General features: G+C 45.0%; 1 protein-coding gene across 2 annotated transcripts in view; it reads left to right on the top strand.

The window, feature by feature from the left end:
• The window catches only part of Srgap1 (SLIT-ROBO Rho GTPase activating protein 1), a 258,469-nt gene extending 240,915 nt beyond the window's left edge, over nt 1-17,554 (top strand). For both annotated transcript variants that reach the window (XM_076920365.1, XM_076920366.1), the window contains exons 19-22: nt 3,259-3,439; nt 4,154-4,288; nt 4,427-4,766; nt 12,780-17,554. In XM_076920365.1, coding sequence (XP_076776480.1) covers nt 3,259-3,439; nt 4,154-4,288; nt 4,427-4,766; nt 12,780-13,157 — 1,034 coding nt within the window. In that variant the 3' untranslated portion in view covers nt 13,158-17,554. The remainder of the gene's footprint in view (nt 1-3,258; nt 3,440-4,153; nt 4,289-4,426; nt 4,767-12,779) is intronic.
• The last annotated feature ends 1,124 nt before the right edge of the window (nt 17,555-18,678 follow it).

Below are 18,678 nucleotides of genomic sequence, written 5' to 3'. Positions count from 1 at the left end.
CCTGTTGTCAGGACAGGCCATCAGAGAACAAAACTAACCTCTGCAAGGGCTGTGATGAATCTAAAGGAAGCGTGTTACGGATGATAGTGTGCCCAAGAGAAGGCACAGCATTATTATGTCATACTAAAAGTATAAGACTGTGAGCTTAGGACTTGATAGCACCAGGCAGGTACTCTGCTGAGGCCACGCCCCCTTTGCCCAATTACCAGAGTCATGCAGAAGCACTAAGTAATCATGTTACACCCTTGCGACCATTGGTATTGATGTCAGCAGTAGCAACATTCTACAAAGTCTCTGCAGGACTCCAAGGACCATAAGACTCTCAGTATGAAAGAGCCATGGCGCCCCATGCCCCGAGATTGATCTGCAATGCACTGCCCAGACCAAGATGTCTGTGAATAGCTTATTGATTGGCCCTTGATGGTGAAATGACTCCCAGAAGAGTACAGAGAGGTCAAAATAATGGAACTGATGAAAATTACTTGTTGATAATCTAGTGTTACCACTAAAATGGTCTTCAGATGCATGTGCTCACCCGTCTTTGTATAGCCTGCCCCACAGTTCAATAGATCTAGTGAATCTGTTAGCCCTGGTGTTTGTTATGTACAGAGGCAATGATAAAAACATGTAACAGTCACAGAGGTCATGATTCTGCAATGACTTGAATATGTAATATATACGTTGTTCTAGATAGCCTTAACATAACACGGCAGGCACTGAGAGCAGCAACAAGCCTCTGTTCCTCTCTTCTTCCCACATTGTGTGTACGTTATATATCACACCCTCTATCCTAGCTTTTCACTTTTAAATTAAAAATATAAATGTAAGGGTGTGTTGACACAAGGGTTCATAAATCCTATGTCATAAAGTTGCTTTTCATAAATTAGCAGGTCTTCACGCTGTGAGCACATTTGTTTCTATCCTCTGGGGGAAACTGAAGTACAGATCTTGGTATCTGGTCATCTCGGGTCAAGCAGGATAGATTCTTTCTCTGGAAACATAGAACCAAGAGCCATTCTGTTTAAGTGAAAATTCTACCCTCTCCTCTACAATATTCACTGCTATGCTCACCTTGTTGTGATAAAATGTGAGTTGGGTTGTCTGCTATTTGCTCTTCTCATCCCTCTGACAGAATTCATGAAGCAACAGCTTGAGTTTTCACTCATAGTTCAGGGAACGAAGTCCGTCATGGTGGGAACAACATGGCAGCAGGCAATGTGACAGCACAAGGGACAGCTGGGTGGATAACCTGGTCCTCAGGGAACAGAGATTTTGGCTGGGCTGGGCAGTGGTGGCACACGCCTTTAATCCCAGCACTTGGGAGGCAGAGGCAGGTAGATTTCTGAGTTCAAGGCCAGCCTGGTCTACAGAGTGAGCTCCAGGATAGCCAGGGCTACACAGAGAAACCCTGTCACGAAAAAACCAAAGAGAGAGAGAGAGAATGAGAATATTTTGGCTAGAATCTGGCCTACCTATAACTCCCTAGCCCTGACCCCTCAGGTCTAAACTGCCAGGAAGGCCCCATATCCAGAAAGTTCTGTAATGTCCCAAGACAGTGCCACCCAGTTATGGACCATCCATTAAAATCATGAGCCATGTGGGAACATTTAACAACCATAGCTTTATATATGATCTAAAAGTTTTACCTAGTTGCTAAAAAACATACAAAAGTCTTATACCCTTTTCCATGCAGGTTCTGGTGGCATGGCTGGGCATTGTTACATAGTACTTCCTCAAACACTGCCCAGTGGCATGACTGGGTACTGTTACACAGTACTTCCTCAAACACTGCCTAGTGGCCTGGCTGGGTACTGTTACACAGTACTTCCTCAAACACTGCCTAGTGGCCTGGCTGGGTACTGTTACATAGCACTTCCTCAAACACTGCCTAGTGGCCTGGCTGGGCACTGTTACATAGTACTTCCTCAAACACTGCCTACAAACAGATGGATCTTTTTCTTTGTCTCATAACGATTTTTGCTGAAATTTACACAAGCCCTTCACAGAAAGGTTCCCAATGTTTGTTCGTTTTCTTGCTTCTACTTTACATGTCTCAGAGAATTTCTAATTTACCAAGTGAGAAAGAAGCCTAGCTTTCTTTACCCCAAACCTCTCACCTCGTTATTATCCATAAGTATAACAGGCACTGCAGTGAACTCTGGGAAGAATGAACTCTTTCAAATGAGTGGATTGGTTATCAAGGGAAACAGAAAGCAATTTCCTGAGCTGCTGAGAGATGGGCAGGTTTTCCTCTGCCACGTTGCCTGCATATTCTAGAATATTTTTACATACCCAGGTTGGAGCAAGTGAGGTATATTATTTTCTGTGCAGATGTTTCTATAAGCACACACTCCTGATATTTTTTATTAGATGCCCACCCACCTCTGGACAGCAGGGACAAGAGTAAGGGGCTGGTAGGGGAGACGGAGAAAGACCTCAAATGGGGACACTTGTGCAGTAGGTTAAATCACACAGCACCTACAATGCTCTCTCTACAAACAGGATTGCAGCCTGCAATCTTTTGAGTTCTGACGTTGTGTTTACTCGATCACAGTCTCTCCCGTCAATTATCTCTTGATCCCCAGAATTAGTTTTTGAATCTAATCTGTTACTCTGAAGTACAGGGTGGTCTAACCTCTGAGTGTATCATAGTTAAATCTAAACTTTTTATGAAGCGAAAGTTTTCCTGAATTTTAATGATGTTGAGATTTCATGTTAAAAAAAAAAAAAAAAAAGCCCATGAGAAGAATAAATGTGTCAAATGGCATCTATCAGGGTGGTTTGATGTTATTTTTTTTAAAGCTAATAAAGCATGCTTGCTGGAATTGTGGGTTTTTTCCTGTTATAAACGCCACTACCATGTTGCAGCCGCACTCTGTCAATGTCAAAAGAAGATTAAAACAACTGTGGCGGATATTACCGCCAAGGAGAGGTTTTATATGTCATATTGCAAAGTCAAAATCTTTTTATTTTACTGTCATTGCATCTCCAATAAGAGGCTGAGGAAATTAGGATCTAATGCTCAATTTTTCTTTTACCTAGAAAACTGATGACAACTAGAAGTATTCCCCCACCCCCAGCCATATCTCTCTCTCTCTCTCTCTCTCTCTCTCTTCCACCCCACCCCGACTGCCTCTTATTGCCTCCTGTTTGATGGCTCACTCGTCCTATTTCAGCCTATTTCTAAAGCCTGACGTTGGCTTCCAGAGACCCTCCTGACATGCATGTCCCTCTGCATTTCCTGTTGTTTCCCTGTAGAGTGTGAGCCCATCGAAGCCATAGCCAAGTTTGACTATGTCGGGCGGTCAGCCAGAGAGCTGTCCTTCAAGAAGGGTGCATCCCTGCTGCTGTATCACCGAGCCTCTGAGGACTGGTGGGAGGGCAGACACAACGGGATCGACGGGCTCGTGCCTCATCAGTACATAGTCGTGCAAGATATGTGAGTGGGCCCAACATCTCAGCTGCCTGAGAAGTCCAGCTATTGGAGGGTCGGGTGGAGGTTTTTGCAGGAAGAGGGAGGACAAGGAATTCAACTTCTGGGTCTTGTATATGCTAAGCATGTGTTCTGCTTCAGAGATACAGCCCACTAGACCCCAGATAAAAAAAACAGACCAAAGTACACTGAGCACTGAGAATTTTCTACCTTCCTAGTGACTTTAATGCTGAATAATTAAATCTCTGTATTTGCTTTACGTGGAAGATTTCTCTTGTCCTTGAAAGTCTACTATTCAATGGGCGATGCATTAGGAAATGTGCCCAGAGAAATCAAGATGGGACTGGTTAGCTGCTTGCCCGGCATTCATAAAGAAAGTAATGGATTCCATCTACAGCTTGTACCACACAGCCCAGGAGGAGGCGGTGCCTGCCTGTAATCCTAGCATTCGGGAGGTAGAGGCTTGAGGCTTAGGAGTTCAAGGCCATCGTTGGCTACATAGCAAATACAAGATCTGCCTGGGATAAGTGAGACTCTGTCTCGGTTTTAAAAGGGAGGCAGAAGTTCAGGATTCTACACATGGGCTACACAGAGAAACCCTATCTCCCAAAAAAAAAAAATACCATCCTTTAGTTTTGTTTCCATCAAGCTAAGCGTTCTCTCTCTCTCTCTCTCTCTCTCTCTCTCTCTCTCTCTCTCTCTCTCTCCTCATTGATCCAGGGATGATACATTTTCAGACACATTGAGCCAAAAAGCAGATAGTGAAGCCAGCAGTGGGCCGGTCACTGAAGACAAGTCCTCATCCAAGGACATGAACTCCCCAACTGACCGCCATTCTGATAGCTATTTAGCCAGGTGAGTGGCCTTTGATTGTCAGCTCCAGACCTCCTCTTCTTTGGGGACAGTGAGGAACGATCAGACATACACTTAACCTTACACTGCCATCTGGTGTCAAAAGCTCTTCTGTTTTCTCTTTCTTCTCTGAATGCCTAGACAAAGGAAAAGAGGAGAGCCACCACCTCCGGGAAGACGTCCTGGCAGGACCAGTGATGGCCATTGTCCCCTGCACCCCCCACATGCTCTTTCTAACTCCTCAATAGATCTGGGATCCCCAAACCTAGCCAGTCACCCCAGGGGCCTGTTGCAGAACCGTGGCCTCAATAATGACAGTCCTGAGAGGCGGCGCCGGCCGGGCCACGGCAGCCTGACCAACATCAGTCGGCACGACTCCCTCAAGAAGACTGACAGCCCTCCTATCCGGAGGTCTACATCATCAGGGCAGTACACCGGCTTCAATGACCACAAGCCACTGGACCCCGAGACTATCGCTCAGGTATAGTGCTGTTAACTGAATATTGTATTCTAAGTACTCGGGTGGGGTGAAGGCAATATGAGAGACTTAAAATCTGTAAATGATATCGAAATATAGAAATTACTGAAGAAAACAAAGGGAATGTGCACACTGTCTAAAGCTTGGTCGTGAATCTCTTACCATGATCTATTTGTTACTGGAAGAGGCATATTAGATTTATATGGATTTAAAGAGCTGAAAGGTAGGGTCCAGGTGTCTTAGACAGGGTTTTTATTCCTGCACAAAACATCATGACCAAGAAGCAAGTTGGGGAGGAAAGGGTTTATTCAGCTTACACTTCCACATTGCTGTTTATCACCAAAGGAAGTCAGGACTGGAACTCATGCAGAGGCCATGGAGGGATGTTACTTACTGGCTTACTTCCCCTGGTTTGCTCAGCCTGCTTTCTTATTGAACCCAGGACTACCAGCCCATGGATGGCACCACCTACAATGGGTCCTCCCACCCTTGATCACTAATTGAGAAAATGCCTTACAGCTGGATTTCATTTCAAGGGAGATTCCTTTCTCTGATAACTCCAGCTCGTGTCAAGTTGACACACAAAACCAGCCAGTACACCAGGACATTTATGCCCATCATTGGTAAATAGCCAGGAAAATATTGAAAAGGAATGAGAAGGACCTGCTAACAGAGCCTAATACATTCTAAATCTCGCTCAACAGACCAATGGTTAGAGCAGAATGCAGAGCCCAGATACAAGACGAAGCAGTAGAGAGCAAAGGTGACATGTTTCAAGTTAGAGACTGACAGATTAGTCAATAAATGATGTAAACAATCAAGGTTAGCGATTTAAAGGACAGTGATGCTGGATCCCATGTCCCTCTTGACTACGGTGTCTCCCCTTCCCAGCACAGACTACGTAGAGGCCCTCTGTAGGTTATCTCTAAGGATCAGAATTGACAAGACACAAGTATACCAGCATCAATGAGCTTGCCCACTCTACCCCTTTGGACCTCTGACTTAGAACATGTCTTTGTAGCTAGCAGAGGAAAGTGGATAGATGTGGTGCTGGACACGGGGAATCTCAGCTGTCTCTCGCTGTCTCTGAAGCTCTAAAACTATCTAAGTGCGGAGGGAGAGGAGATGGGATGAGAAACAAGTAAAAAAACAGCTTATTCTAAAACACAAAACACCCCCCGGGAATCTTTAGTTGACACATTCCCAAACTGTTTTAGTGTCCTGGTGATGAAGAGTTCTGGATAGTAAATTAGGCTATTTGAATAGTTTCATGCATTTATAAACAATTAAATGAATTTTAAGTATAGGGCAATTTCTCAGAAAAAAAAAAAAAAAAAAAAAAAAAAAAAAAAAAGATTTTTGACCTTTGAGTCTATTTAAAGGGTTTTGCTAGGCCCTTTGAGACCTAGAGAACCAGTTCCATCTGACTATAGCTAAGGGCCAAACTTTGAGAAGCCCCTAGCGTCATTGCTGTAAGAAGCAGGTATTTGATTGGGTTTAGAGGCAGACTTAGGAGCTTGAGGGTAAAAAGGATACATAATAAGCTGTTTAACCCTTTTGCTGCCAGAACCAGGAAATCCTTTTATCATAAAACACAAGAACAAAAGTCAACAGGTAAACAGAATTCTTTACCATCTGTCTGGAGCAAATACTTGGGGTTTTTTTGTTTTTGTTTGGTTTTTTTATTTTTTTTTTTTGTTTTTGTTCCCTGTGTTTATCAGTAAGGGAAATTACATATGAAAGTAATTGTTTGAAAAGTGTTCTTTACCCTTGAAAAACAGCTTCCAGCTCTGTCCCTTATCTCCAGCCTTCAAAGGTTCCCACAGGGACAAATGGGCATGTCACAGGGATGCTCACACAAACGTGCTCGTTCTTTTGTTAAACAAATCAGTGGGGTCCCTGCACTAGGCTGGACTGGGAGCGTGTCCTGTCTACAGAGGAGCATCACGTTGTGCTCTGCTTTATTCTTTATTGGATACTGTGATTTAATATCATGGCTTTGTTTCTTCCTTTAGCAAATGCTTGTTGAGCACTGACTGTACCAGGACCTTCGATAGGGTTTCCTGATGGACAGGTTCAATGCAGCTGAAGCCACTGGCAATACAGCTGGGAAGAAGAAAAGGGAGGCAGTTACACTGTGTGGGGAGTAAGGATTATGGTCCAGGTGCACAGAAGGGGTCCTGGGAATAAAGACAAAAAGTGTTTGCGTTAGAATGTGTCAGGTTCTGCACCCCATCTCAGTACTGCCTGTTTTGAACACCTGGTTAAAGAAATATCATAAATTTTGCCATCTTAAGCATTTTTAAGTATAGATAATTCAGTAAAGAATATTTCCATCCTTATGAAATAACTCTCTAGAACTTTACACAGGAATGCTTTCTCCAACGCCCCCTGGCAACCACTGTCTTCTGTTTCTGTGAATCTGAGGTATCTTCACATACCTCGTATGTGTAAAATACAATGTTTATATGTCTGTTACTATCTTATTCCATACAGCACAATGTCCTCAAGGTGCAACACACAGTAGCATTTGCCAGGTTTCCTTTCAGTTCTGAATGGTATCGTGTGTGTGTGTGTGTGTGTGTGTGTGTGTGTGTGTGTGTAAAACACAGAGAGCATGCATTGTCATTATCAGGTCTTTAGTGGTGCACACTTTACCCTTTGAAATAACGTTCTATAGTTCTCCCTTTACATCTGAACTAGATTAATGATATATATGTAATTTGATGATGTAAGTGATAAATACAAGGAAATTGGTATTTTAAAAAAATCAAATGCATTTCTATCTTAATTCTTTGTATTGCTATAAGGACTTTGTGTATTATAGGATGCAGTATAATAATTTGGTATATGTATGCAATGTGAAGTTATCAAGTGAGCTTTACAGCGTCCTTGGTTATTTTCTCTTGTGTTTGGCTCTTTATCAACTACAATTCTGAACTGTAGTTGCCCTACTGTGATGTAGAACACTAGAAGTTGTTCATACAAATGTTAGCTAATGACGATGCAGAAGACAAAGTGAAATACTTTTGTACCCACACATAGAATTCTCATGAATTAATTCAGTGGTTAAAAGCGTGCGTTGGCATAGTGGTACTAATTAGCTTTCATACTAGATGCAGTGCTACTAGCACTGGGATTTTTCTCAAAAGAACCAACAGCCCAGCGCGTGTTCCCAGTGCTTCAGTCAAACGGCGATTCACTAAATGTTAAGCCCCAGAGAGTCTAACGCCGTGCAGAAAGTGTGTCCTGTTTCTGCACGGTCAGCCTAAATGACAACCAGGGACATTCTTCTAAGACTGGCGGTGTGTATTGGGGAATGGCAGAGCGTTGCTTGGGGATGTGTCGCCATGGTAAACTGGAAAACAAATTCAAGGACGTGAAGACGCAGAAACGTTTCAAAGGTGAAATGAAGAGAAATGCATTATCATGAAAGAATAATCCTTGGCTACCAGGATTAATAAATGACAAGGCTGGCATCCATCCAAGGTCAGACAGACTGCTGCTAGGCAGATGTCCATGCTGGGTAGATGTCCTTCCAGCATTTTCTGTGTAAAAGCGCAGTGGTCTTTGTCAAGGTTGTACATCTGGAAGGTTTATTATGCTCAATTTTGCTTTCTTCTTGAGTCAGGCACACACACACATAAGATCCCTTTCTTACAGCCTCCCACATACGTATATAAGCAAATGTACCTCTATTTTGATCCTTGTGTTTTTCATAATATGAGAAAGAAGTTACCTATTGCTGGCCCCTCCCCCACAAAAGGGGAGGAGCCATGATAAAGAATAGGAATCGGATCCATCTAACCTGAATGACTAAGGAAGCAAGGAAGAGTGCTGGCATGAGCATTAATGTTTTTTAAGTCTAAAGCCGAGACAGCACCCCAGGGAAGAGAGTGAGGCCCAATGTCTCTCCTACTCTGTCTTATCCTTCTATTGATGTGATAAAACACCATAACCAAAAACGACTTGAAGAAGAAAAGGGCTTCTTTATGTCTAGCATCCAGGAACATCAGGGCAAGAACTCAAATGAGACAGGACCCAGTGCAGAGGCCGTGGAGGGGTGCTGCTTACTGGCTTGTTCCTTGCTTGGCCTGCGTTCTTATATCACCCAAGACCACCTGCTTGGGATAGTACCACCCACAATGGACTAGCCCCTCCTCCTTCAATTACTGATTAAGAAGATGCAACACAGGCCTCTTGCCCACAGGCCAATCCAGTGGAGGTATTTTTCTCAACTGAGGCTCCTTCTTTCAAAATTACTTAGCCTTTTCAGGTTGACATAAAAACTTAGCCAATATATATCCTGTCTTCCCATCCTAACGGATGCGGAGCTAAGGTGGACCTCTCATGGGAGAAGGTAAGTTGACCTGGGAAGTCCCCATTGCTCCTGCAGATGACTGCCTGGGAGAGTCCAATGGTCCTCACAGGCCCCAGCACGGTAGGGAGAGTTACCCAAGGTTCACAGAGCTGTACTGTGCAAAATAGTAGCACACAGCCATGATGACCTAAGCTCCCTCTACCCTAGAACTGGACCCTCAGTAAAGTGTTTCCTCTAATTCCCAATGATCACACAGTCATCTTGTTTTCTGTGTGTCTACTACCATCTACCATGCTCATCCAACTGGCTACATCATCATAACCCTGGAGACTCAGAGCCTAGGCCCAGAAGACAAGATCTCAACTTTCAAATGCTTCCACACCCCAGGTGGCAAGTGATGCTGTTCAGAGGGCCAGCTGGCAAAGAGTTGGCAGCACACTAAATGTGCCTATTCTTGACCCAGCAGCCATCCAGGCATGTCCCCATTAGTCTACCTGGCATACTGCATATAAGACCCACACCTATGGGTGCACAGACATCCAGGGATAGTCCCGCTTCCCTGCACCTGCAAGAGCCACACCTAACAGCCAGGTGTAAACCCCACCTACCAAAAGGCCAGACAGCTACAGCCCACAGTGCCTGCATACACCCATGCCGTCCCAACCATAAATCAGGTAGTGGTCTCACTCCCCCATCAACACTGTGATACCCCTGCAGTCACATACCCTGCATCCTGGAACAGCGATGCCATCGTAGGCATCACTGATGGATTGTAGATAAAGTGCATATATCTATAGCCCCATCCGTGAGTCCATCTAGAATCAGGGCAACAACATACCTAACCAAAGTCCTAACACCGATACACAGGTGTGAGGGCCCATCCACAGGTGTGAGGACCCATCCACAGGTGCAAGGCCCCATCCACAGGTGTGAGGACCCATCCACAGGTGTGAGGACCCATCCACAGGTGTGAGGACCCATCCACAGGTGTGAGAGCCCATCCACAGGTGTGAGGGCCCATCCACAGGTGCGAGGGCCCACCCACAAGTGTGAGGGCCCACCCACAGGTGCGAGGCCCCATCCACAGGTGTGAGGCCTCTCTGAAAAGAATAAATAACCTATAAAACCTGAAGATGTAAACATTACACTAGATGGAAAAATATACAAAGGAACCAACAAAAAATGAAAAGGATCGGACCACAGTAACACTTATAATCAGACCCCCAAAGGAAAGAAAATGTACAGGCTTGAAGACAAACTCAAGGTGATGACCATAATAAAATAGAGAACAAGAGAATACAAAGGACCCAGAGAAGTCACAGAAGCCTTCCACGGCCTAAGTGATAAAAGTCAACAAAGACGTAGAGATCATGAGACCAATCACAAATGAAACCCTCACACCTGAAGAATTCAGCAAGTGGGATTTAAAAAGAAAGAAGAGAAGAGTACAACCTAGAGTCACAATGGAAGACTACACTGAAGCCACAGAACGAGCCCAGGAATTCAAGGTGGGGCTTCTGAAGGGGCCCAGCCAGAGCAAAACAACAGGACAGTAGAAAATGTAGAAGGCTCCAGAGACTTCTAGGATACAATTAAATAGGTAATACCTGCATCGTGGGAATTCCAGAAGGAATAGCCGCGGAGAAAGGTGCAGAAAATAACTAGTCACAGACAAGAACTTCCCAAATTTTGAGAGAAGTGCGGTAGTCCAAGTCTGTGAAGTTCAAAGTTCCCTGACTAGACTCAATTCCAAGATGTCTTCTCTAATAAGCATTCCAATCAAGGATCATGGAAGGAAGGAAGGAAGGAAGGAAGGAAGGAAGGAAGGAAGGGAGGGAGGGATTGTTTGTAAAAACAAGAGAAAAAAATCTATATGATGGCCGGGCAGTGGTGGCGCACGCCTTTAATCTCAGCACTTGGGAGGCAGAGGCAGGCGGATTTCTGAGTTCGAGGCCAGCCTGGTCTACAGAGTGAGTTCCAGGACAGCCAGGGCTACACAGAGAAACCCTGTCTTGAAAAACCGAAAAAAAAAAAAAAAAAAAAAAAATCTGTATGATGGAATCTAAAAACTAGTGCAGATTTCTCAGCAGAACCATCTAGAATACCATATTTTAAACACTTAAAGGGGGGGGAAGGGAAGACTTACAGACAAAGCCACTTCTCAGAATGAGAAATGGAAACCGCCCCACAGGCCAGCAAACAGAGCTCATCATGACTAGACCTACCACGTAAGAGGCACTTGGGAGGTGGGGGACCGTGCCCAGGAAAGAGAAGGAAACAAGGACCTCGTTCTGAGAGATCATGGGAAAATATGGAGTTCATAGCTAGCCTAGAGGCAAAGAGGGGTGTGGCCTGCTTAGAGCTAGAACAATTAGAAGTACAGGAGGTGTGCAGGTCTGTCAGGAGACTGCCTTCTAGTGTTCCATAACTGACAATGTTTTGTTAGGGGAGGGTCTATCGCTAAGGTCTTGTTCCCCAATTGGTTCTTGACTTGTCAATAAAGAAGGCCAGGGGCCAATTGCTGGATGGAAGGCACGGGTAGGACTTCCAGGTCCTAAGAGGGAAAAGGAGATGAGGGAAGGCGACAGGGGCTTTTTCTGTCATGCTTTGGATCGAGAAGAGAGCAGCAGTCTTGCAAGGTCTCAGCGCAGCCAGGAACTGCAGCCTCCACTATGGGCAGGGGTCAAGGATTTTGGGGGTGGGAGGCTAGTTCATGCAAGCCATTAAGCTTAGGGCAGAGGAAAGACGGAGAGAATAAATTGATAAGGGTTACATATTTCCAGGCAGGAGGTATCTGCACCCAGCAATTGTGCCTAGAGGCAAATTCTAAAGGTAATGGAGCAGTGTGTGTGTCTTTTATCTGAGGATTCAAAGGTTTTGGGAATGGGCTGATAATGCACCCCCCCCCCCCAAGAGCAAAAGCGAACAGGAAAGAGAAGCCAGTCGTGTTGGTGAGGCGCTGATCCTAGAACTAAGCAGGAACAAAAGAGAGCCAGGAGGGGCTAAGGCGGTAGCGTGTCACTTAAAACTACACGCTACAATGTTTAATATTAAATACTTAAATATTATTAATTAGAAAATTATTTGAATGCTTCCAGCAGAAAGAATAAGCACACCAGACAATGGATGTACATCATAACCCAAGCTGGTCATTACATACACCTGTAGTACAGTTTTCTGACTAAATGTTTTACAAGTTAATACTTAACAGTCCGGTAATTCTGTATGACGTTTTCACTTTGGTATATATCTCAAGAGGGCTCAGGTGGTAAAGCTATTGGTGCACAACCATGAGAATATATGTTGCATTCTCAGAACAAATGTTAAAAATCAGAGTGTGGTCACGTGCGCTTGTAACCGGGGAGGCAGGGACAATCAGGGTGTGGTAGTATGCAGTTGTAAAACCAACACCAAGGAGGCAGAGACAGGCGGATCCCTAGGGTCTGCTAGCCAGTCAGCCTATCTTAAATCTGAGTTCTGGGCCAGCGAGACATTCTTGTCTCAAAACGAAAGGGATCTGTGACTCAATATGCTTTGTTTCTAGGTCTCTAGGTCATTTAGAGTCAACCCAGACGCACAAGGTGGCGGTGTACATACTCTGTGGACAGACCGTAAAGTTCAAATATTCACGCGCCCTACTTTCTTTGTATGATCACCAGTCTCTTCTTTTCTCTCTAATTTATTTTTTCTGCCAGGACATTGAAGAGACCATGAACACTGCTTTGAACGAGCTCCGTGAACTAGAGAGGCAGAGCACGGTGAAGCACACCCCCGATGTCGTGCTAGACACCTTGGAACAAGTGAAAAACTCGCCCACACCCGCGACATCCACAGAATCGCTCAGCCCGCTGCATAACGTCACCCTCAGGAGCTCAGAGCCTCAGATTCGCCGGAGCACCAGCTCCTCCAGCGATACCATGAGTACTTTCAAGCCTATGGTGGCGCCCAGGATGGGCGTCCAGCTGAAGCCCCCAGCCCTTAGGCCAAAGCCTGCTGTCCTTCCAAAAACAAACCCTACTGTAGGACCTGCCGCACCGTCCCAGGGTCCCACAGACAAGTCTTGCACGATGTAAACAAAGGTCACAAGGGGAGGGGGGGTGGTCTGAAGGTGAAAATGAATGAGTGGCAAGAATCGGTGATCCCCAACCGTCCTTGGTCTTGCGATTATAACTGGAGATCCTTTGGCTTTTCTATGTTGTGTCGAATGTAATGATGTCTGGGACTAGCTAAATTAACACGGGCATTTGTATTTTGTAATTTTTTTAATAACTGGACACATGTCATTTTAAAGACAATAGAAACACTTAGATTTACTTGAAAATCCAATGCTGCACCCTTGTAATGAAGGCAACACCTCACCCAACACGGTATACGGCTTCAGATTTAGTATTGCCCAGGTGAGTGTCCCGGAAGCAAGAGAGCCCAAATCCCAGGTCTAACTGGAGCGTCATCACCTGCCGTGATCTGTGACACTTGTGGGAAGAGCACTCGTTGCCTAGTAACCGACAACATGCACCTCTAACTCTGTCCAGAATGGCGGCCCACACCTGCTAAAGGTCACAGAGGGAGGCTCCAGTGGGACCTTCAGTTCATGGAGTTCAATGATGGACCCTTCCGTTAAAATTCATTTCCCTGGATCCAGGTTAAAGACTCAGTGGGTGGGTATAGAAGATACTCAGATGATGCTTGGACTGAACCTGGGAAAGGCAGTAAGGGAAACTTGTCTCCAAGACTGTTGACGTTACTCCCTCAAAGAACTTGATTGGCCCGGAGAAGTCCAAGCCCACCCCCTACGCTTACATAGGACTAGAGCAGCCAATTGTGAGGACTTCCTGGTTACACCACAAACTCCTACAGATAAACTGCCTGAGAAATATGTCTGCCTTCCCCTTGGACCCCATGTTTTCTCCTTTATGGCAATGGAAACAACCAAACAGGAAATGAATCCTTGGTCCACTGATGTTGTGACTAAATTACCTTGATTCCTTTATGCCACAAAAGCCCAGTGGTCCCCAATCAGAAGCCCCAGCCTTGCTAGCTAGCCACAGCTCTCTCTGAGGCAAGCCAGATCTGGCTACGGTACTGAGCAAGAGCCGTGCAAGGCCACCATGGGAAGATGACTTTGTGGCTCCGGGTTGGTGCCTTCCCAGTTTTGTACCTCAGAATCGTGACTTCTGTTCTCGTCCTGTTTGTGCTTGCATTTTTTTTTTTTATTTTGCTTTATGATCTCCACAGAACCTGTAGTCCATTGGGCTCAACTGGGGACCTCTTTCTCTGGTATTTTAGCACATAGCCATTTTTCTTTATCATATATGCTATATTTTTCCTCTATCTTAAAAAATGGTGGATTTGTGTTTGTTTGGGGCTGACAGAGACCTCTTGCATGCTAAAGTATACACTACCACGGAGCTGTAGATCCTAGCTCTCACCCCCAAGATCATTCTGGACACAGCCATTTTCACTAAGGTACAAATCACAATTCTCGTAGCTGTAGCAGCCATCATCCGCATTAACACCGAACTTCTGATGAGGCAAACCCCTTAGGACCCACCCACCATTAATTACCTTCTAGGTCTAATTTTAAACTGGCCTCCGGTTGCACACCCACCTAAGAGTAGCACAGCACTGACAATAACTCCTGCAGAAACCAACCAAGACCTGCACTAAAGTCAAGATAGTGGCTACCTCAGTTTGCCAGTCTAGTCATTCCATTGCAGGAAGAAATAGATGAACTGTTCCCTTTCCAAGTCACTCTCCTCGTTTCACAAATGTGCTGAAGACATACTTCCTACCCCCAGGTACTTCAGGTATGGTAAGGTTTTAAACCTCGAATTTTTCAGAACCATTCTTTTCTGACCATTTTGAAAAAAGAAACCACAGAGACCCAGCCAGGACTGTCCTTTGATGGACACTGACTGCTGGTCTCCTTGGAAGTTTACTATCTCCTAAATAAACCCGCCATTTATTTAGAAAACAATAACGACTCTTAGAGCTGTGTTTCTGGTTCCTTGATGGATGATACCAACAGAAGGCAGAAGAAACTGGCTGCCTTTTGAGTTCGTTTGTAAATGCCTTTCTTAAGCTTTAATTTTAACTTTTCAGATCTTCCTTAGACAGCTCCCTGGCAATCCCCTCCACCCCACCCACCACCACCCCTACCCCCCCCCCCGCATTTGATACCATGTTCCACCTATGTCTTTCTACCCCTAGGTCAGGACTCTGCTGCCTTGAATAACAAAGGCCATGCTTTTGTACACTGCCAAGGCCTCTTCTAGGAAACGCTCCTGGTGGACTCCAACTCTCCTTTATCTTCTCTCCTGTGCCTGTTGCCATCCCCAGGCTTACTTTTGTCTATAATGAAAGCCAAGTGTGCAGATGGCCTCCAAGGAGGCGCTCACCAATCCTTCCTTTCTTTAGAGATGGCTCAACAGGCCTGTTTTTCCCTCTGACTTTGGGCACCCTTTGGGCCACGCACAGAATAGTTTAAGGTAAGGCATCCCCCTGCACAAAGGATCTTAAAAACTGTCAGTAAAGCTCTCTAAAAGCTGCAGCAGCTGAGAAGGGTCACCTTGCAGGGCCTGGTTTAAACCACAGATGTGGCACAGCAGAAAGGCACATGCACCCCAAGGTGCTCTCTGTTCTCCCCCATTTCTAGATCTCACAGTCCATATGCAGTTTAGGGGTGGGAGTATTTGATGAGCAAATGACAGTCCGTAACAATACCCATCTCCACATGCACTAAAGATTCATCGCTGATAGGACCACGCATTTCCATCCCATCCTACAGACCTGATGGAGATTTTCGAAGCCCTGTGTTGTGAGTTGGAGATTTGAGGTATAGATTGCTAGGAACTTACTGCACATTCTCTGCGGAGTGTCTGTTGAGGGCACCGCACAAAGCTTGAGTTCTTGTCACTTGCCACACCATTATTCGACAGTTTTCCTTGTGTTTACGAAACATAATCTGAAGTCGGTGCCCCAAGAGCTAGCCACAGAACAATTCATAGTGAGGTCCCACTCATTCTACGACCATAGGCATGAGTAATTACCAATGGATCAAGAGCTCCCAAGGGTCAGACAGTCTCTCTTGAGTTTTCTGTCTCTGCATTTGCTATTCCCAAACTGGCTCTATTATTTAACTAAGAAGCTGGGTTGGTGGTAGTGGTCTTAGCTTTTCGGATTGCTCCACCTCTGTGTCTACATGCTGAAGGAACCATGATCAAACATCTGAAATCCAACAGTAAGGAGGCCATGACTCTGTTGAGAGTCTATTTGGGTTGATATTTTTTTTCCTGGCTACAGTAGGAAAAAGACCATAAATGCAGGAACTGCATTTAAGGTGCCATCTTTGGTATCCACCACTGAGACCCAGAAACACAGAGAGCTTGGAAGTACAAATAGAACCCCCTACTTGAGACTGACCCCTGAGCTGAGAGCCCACCTCAAGCTCCAGCAGGCTGGAGCTTCAGGCTTGCAGCAGGCTTTGGCACAGATTGTAAAGCCAGAGACTGAGTTTTCACTCATCCTAGTATACTTTATTTAAAAAAAAAAAAAAAAAAAAAAGTCTCAGTGGTATAATCAAAATGGGTAACTGTATCTTTAAATTACATAGGGAATTTTGTATGTTTAAATAACCGTACTGGGTTCCATAATGCTTATCTTAGAAACTAGTAAAAGAAAACTATATAAGCCGTGCGTTCGTGAATGCCCCTCTGTAGAGCGTTCACCTAGGTTTCCGTGTGTAGTGTGACGGTGATTGTAGATATCTAAAACGTAGTAGGTGGTCGTGTCACAGGAGAGATTGCTCTGTCCCTGCATTCTTAATAACTCCCGCCCACATAATTAAACCAGTATTGTCCTTTCCTGTCGGTTTGGTCAGTTGCAGTACCGGTAACTTTCTGCTTGTGACAGTTACCTGAGTGTGTCAATGTACATCTGTAGTATGTACATGTGAAAGTGCCTTCCTAGCTTAGCGTTTAGCCTTGCTCTTGGACTGTTTCCCACTAGGTCCCGCCCACTTCCTTCATTTCCTGACGCCCACCACAGTGTTCTGAAACTCCCTCCACTTGTTCCTGGCCTCTCCCCATCCCCACCATCCTCTTGTGCCTCCGTCACGTGCATCTTGCATCCATGTGGATTATCGCGCTGTCTTGTTGCCCTCCTAGACGTGACTGTGCCTTTCTCACCCGGCCATCTGATCCAACCTTCCCACCACGCCTCACCCACACTGGCCCTGCCATCCCATCCCCTTGCTTTATACCGGCTCTTCAGTACATCCCCCTCCTCTTTCAGGTGAGGAGAAAAGAGATGCTTTTACAGTCCTGGAAGAAAAGATGTTTTGTTAATTTGTCGTGACGATGCACTTTTCTGTATAGTACAGTACATTTTTGGCATGTACCATTACAGGCTTCAGTATACAGTCGGGTTTGTTCTTCAAGGGGTAGCTTTATAATAAACATGATAGTTCTGACCGCCTTTGTCTGCTCGTGATTTGCTGTGACCGTCCTGTCTGTTTCTTTTTTTACTCTTGTTTCCATGGAGAGTTGGGTTGCATTAAAGTATGTGAAATTTTAGCTGTGTTTTGTTTTGTTTTGAGACAGGGTCATTCTATATAGCCCTGGATGTCCTGTAACTCACTATGTAGACCAGGCTGGCCTCAACTCACTAAGATCTGTCTGCCTCTGCTGTGACTGAAAGCCGGCGTGGTAACACCTGGCTTCTATTTTTAAGAAAAGGCTTTTTGTTTCATATTCACTTTCATTCATGCGTTTGAAAGTGAGGCTTCCTATACACAGCCCTGTCTGAGGAGCTGCAACTGTCAGAGTCCTGGCTCGGAGACACCTGTGTGGAGAAGGAATCGGCACAGAGTCCAGTCCTGATCCCATAGACACCTTCCCACCGTAAGTCCTGTCAAGCTAGTTTTTGTTTCATTTTAATATACTGAGGTAGAATCCCCCTCGGTGTTTACTCTGTTTAGATTTGCCTGGATATCAACATTTTAATCTCAAATACAAGAGCTAAATCTTCCAGATCAAATTGAATCGGTCACATACCAGGCTGAAAACTGTCAAACGTGGTGCATTTAAAAAAATGCATATCAATCAGAACTCATTTCTGAATGAAGTATAACATACGTACAGGGAGGGGAAAAAAAGGTGTACCAATCATTTAGTGTAGTGGGATTTTATTAAGAAACCCTAGGGCTGAGGAAGTATGCAGTTTGGTGGTAGAGCAAGCACTTAGCATGCAAAAACGTTTAAGCCCAACCGCCCAGACCAAGAAACAGCGCACATTAGCCACAGTGAACTGGCACACTGACACCTCACACCCTAACTGATAATTAAACCTGTCAGTTTGACTGCCTGTATGTGACTTCACACAGTTTTTGACTACAGAGTGAGTTCCAGGGCAACCAGAGCCTCAAAACCAAATCAAAAGAATGGGGCTATATTAACAGCACACCTATCAAGGTTCATCACCAGACAGGCAAAGCAGTGACGGACAGAGAAGGCCGTCAAGGCAGATCCAATTGCCTGTTCCCAGAATCACCTTTGGACCTCTACAAGTGACTTACGTTAAATAAATGAGCCTGTA

Source organism: Arvicanthis niloticus, chromosome 22, assembly GCF_011762505.2.
Source record: "Arvicanthis niloticus isolate mArvNil1 chromosome 22, mArvNil1.pat.X, whole genome shotgun sequence".
NCBI lineage: Eukaryota > Metazoa > Chordata > Mammalia > Rodentia > Muridae > Arvicanthis > Arvicanthis niloticus.
The sequence above is the reverse complement of the archived record's forward strand: the minus strand, read 5'-3'. Positions and strand labels throughout refer to the sequence as shown.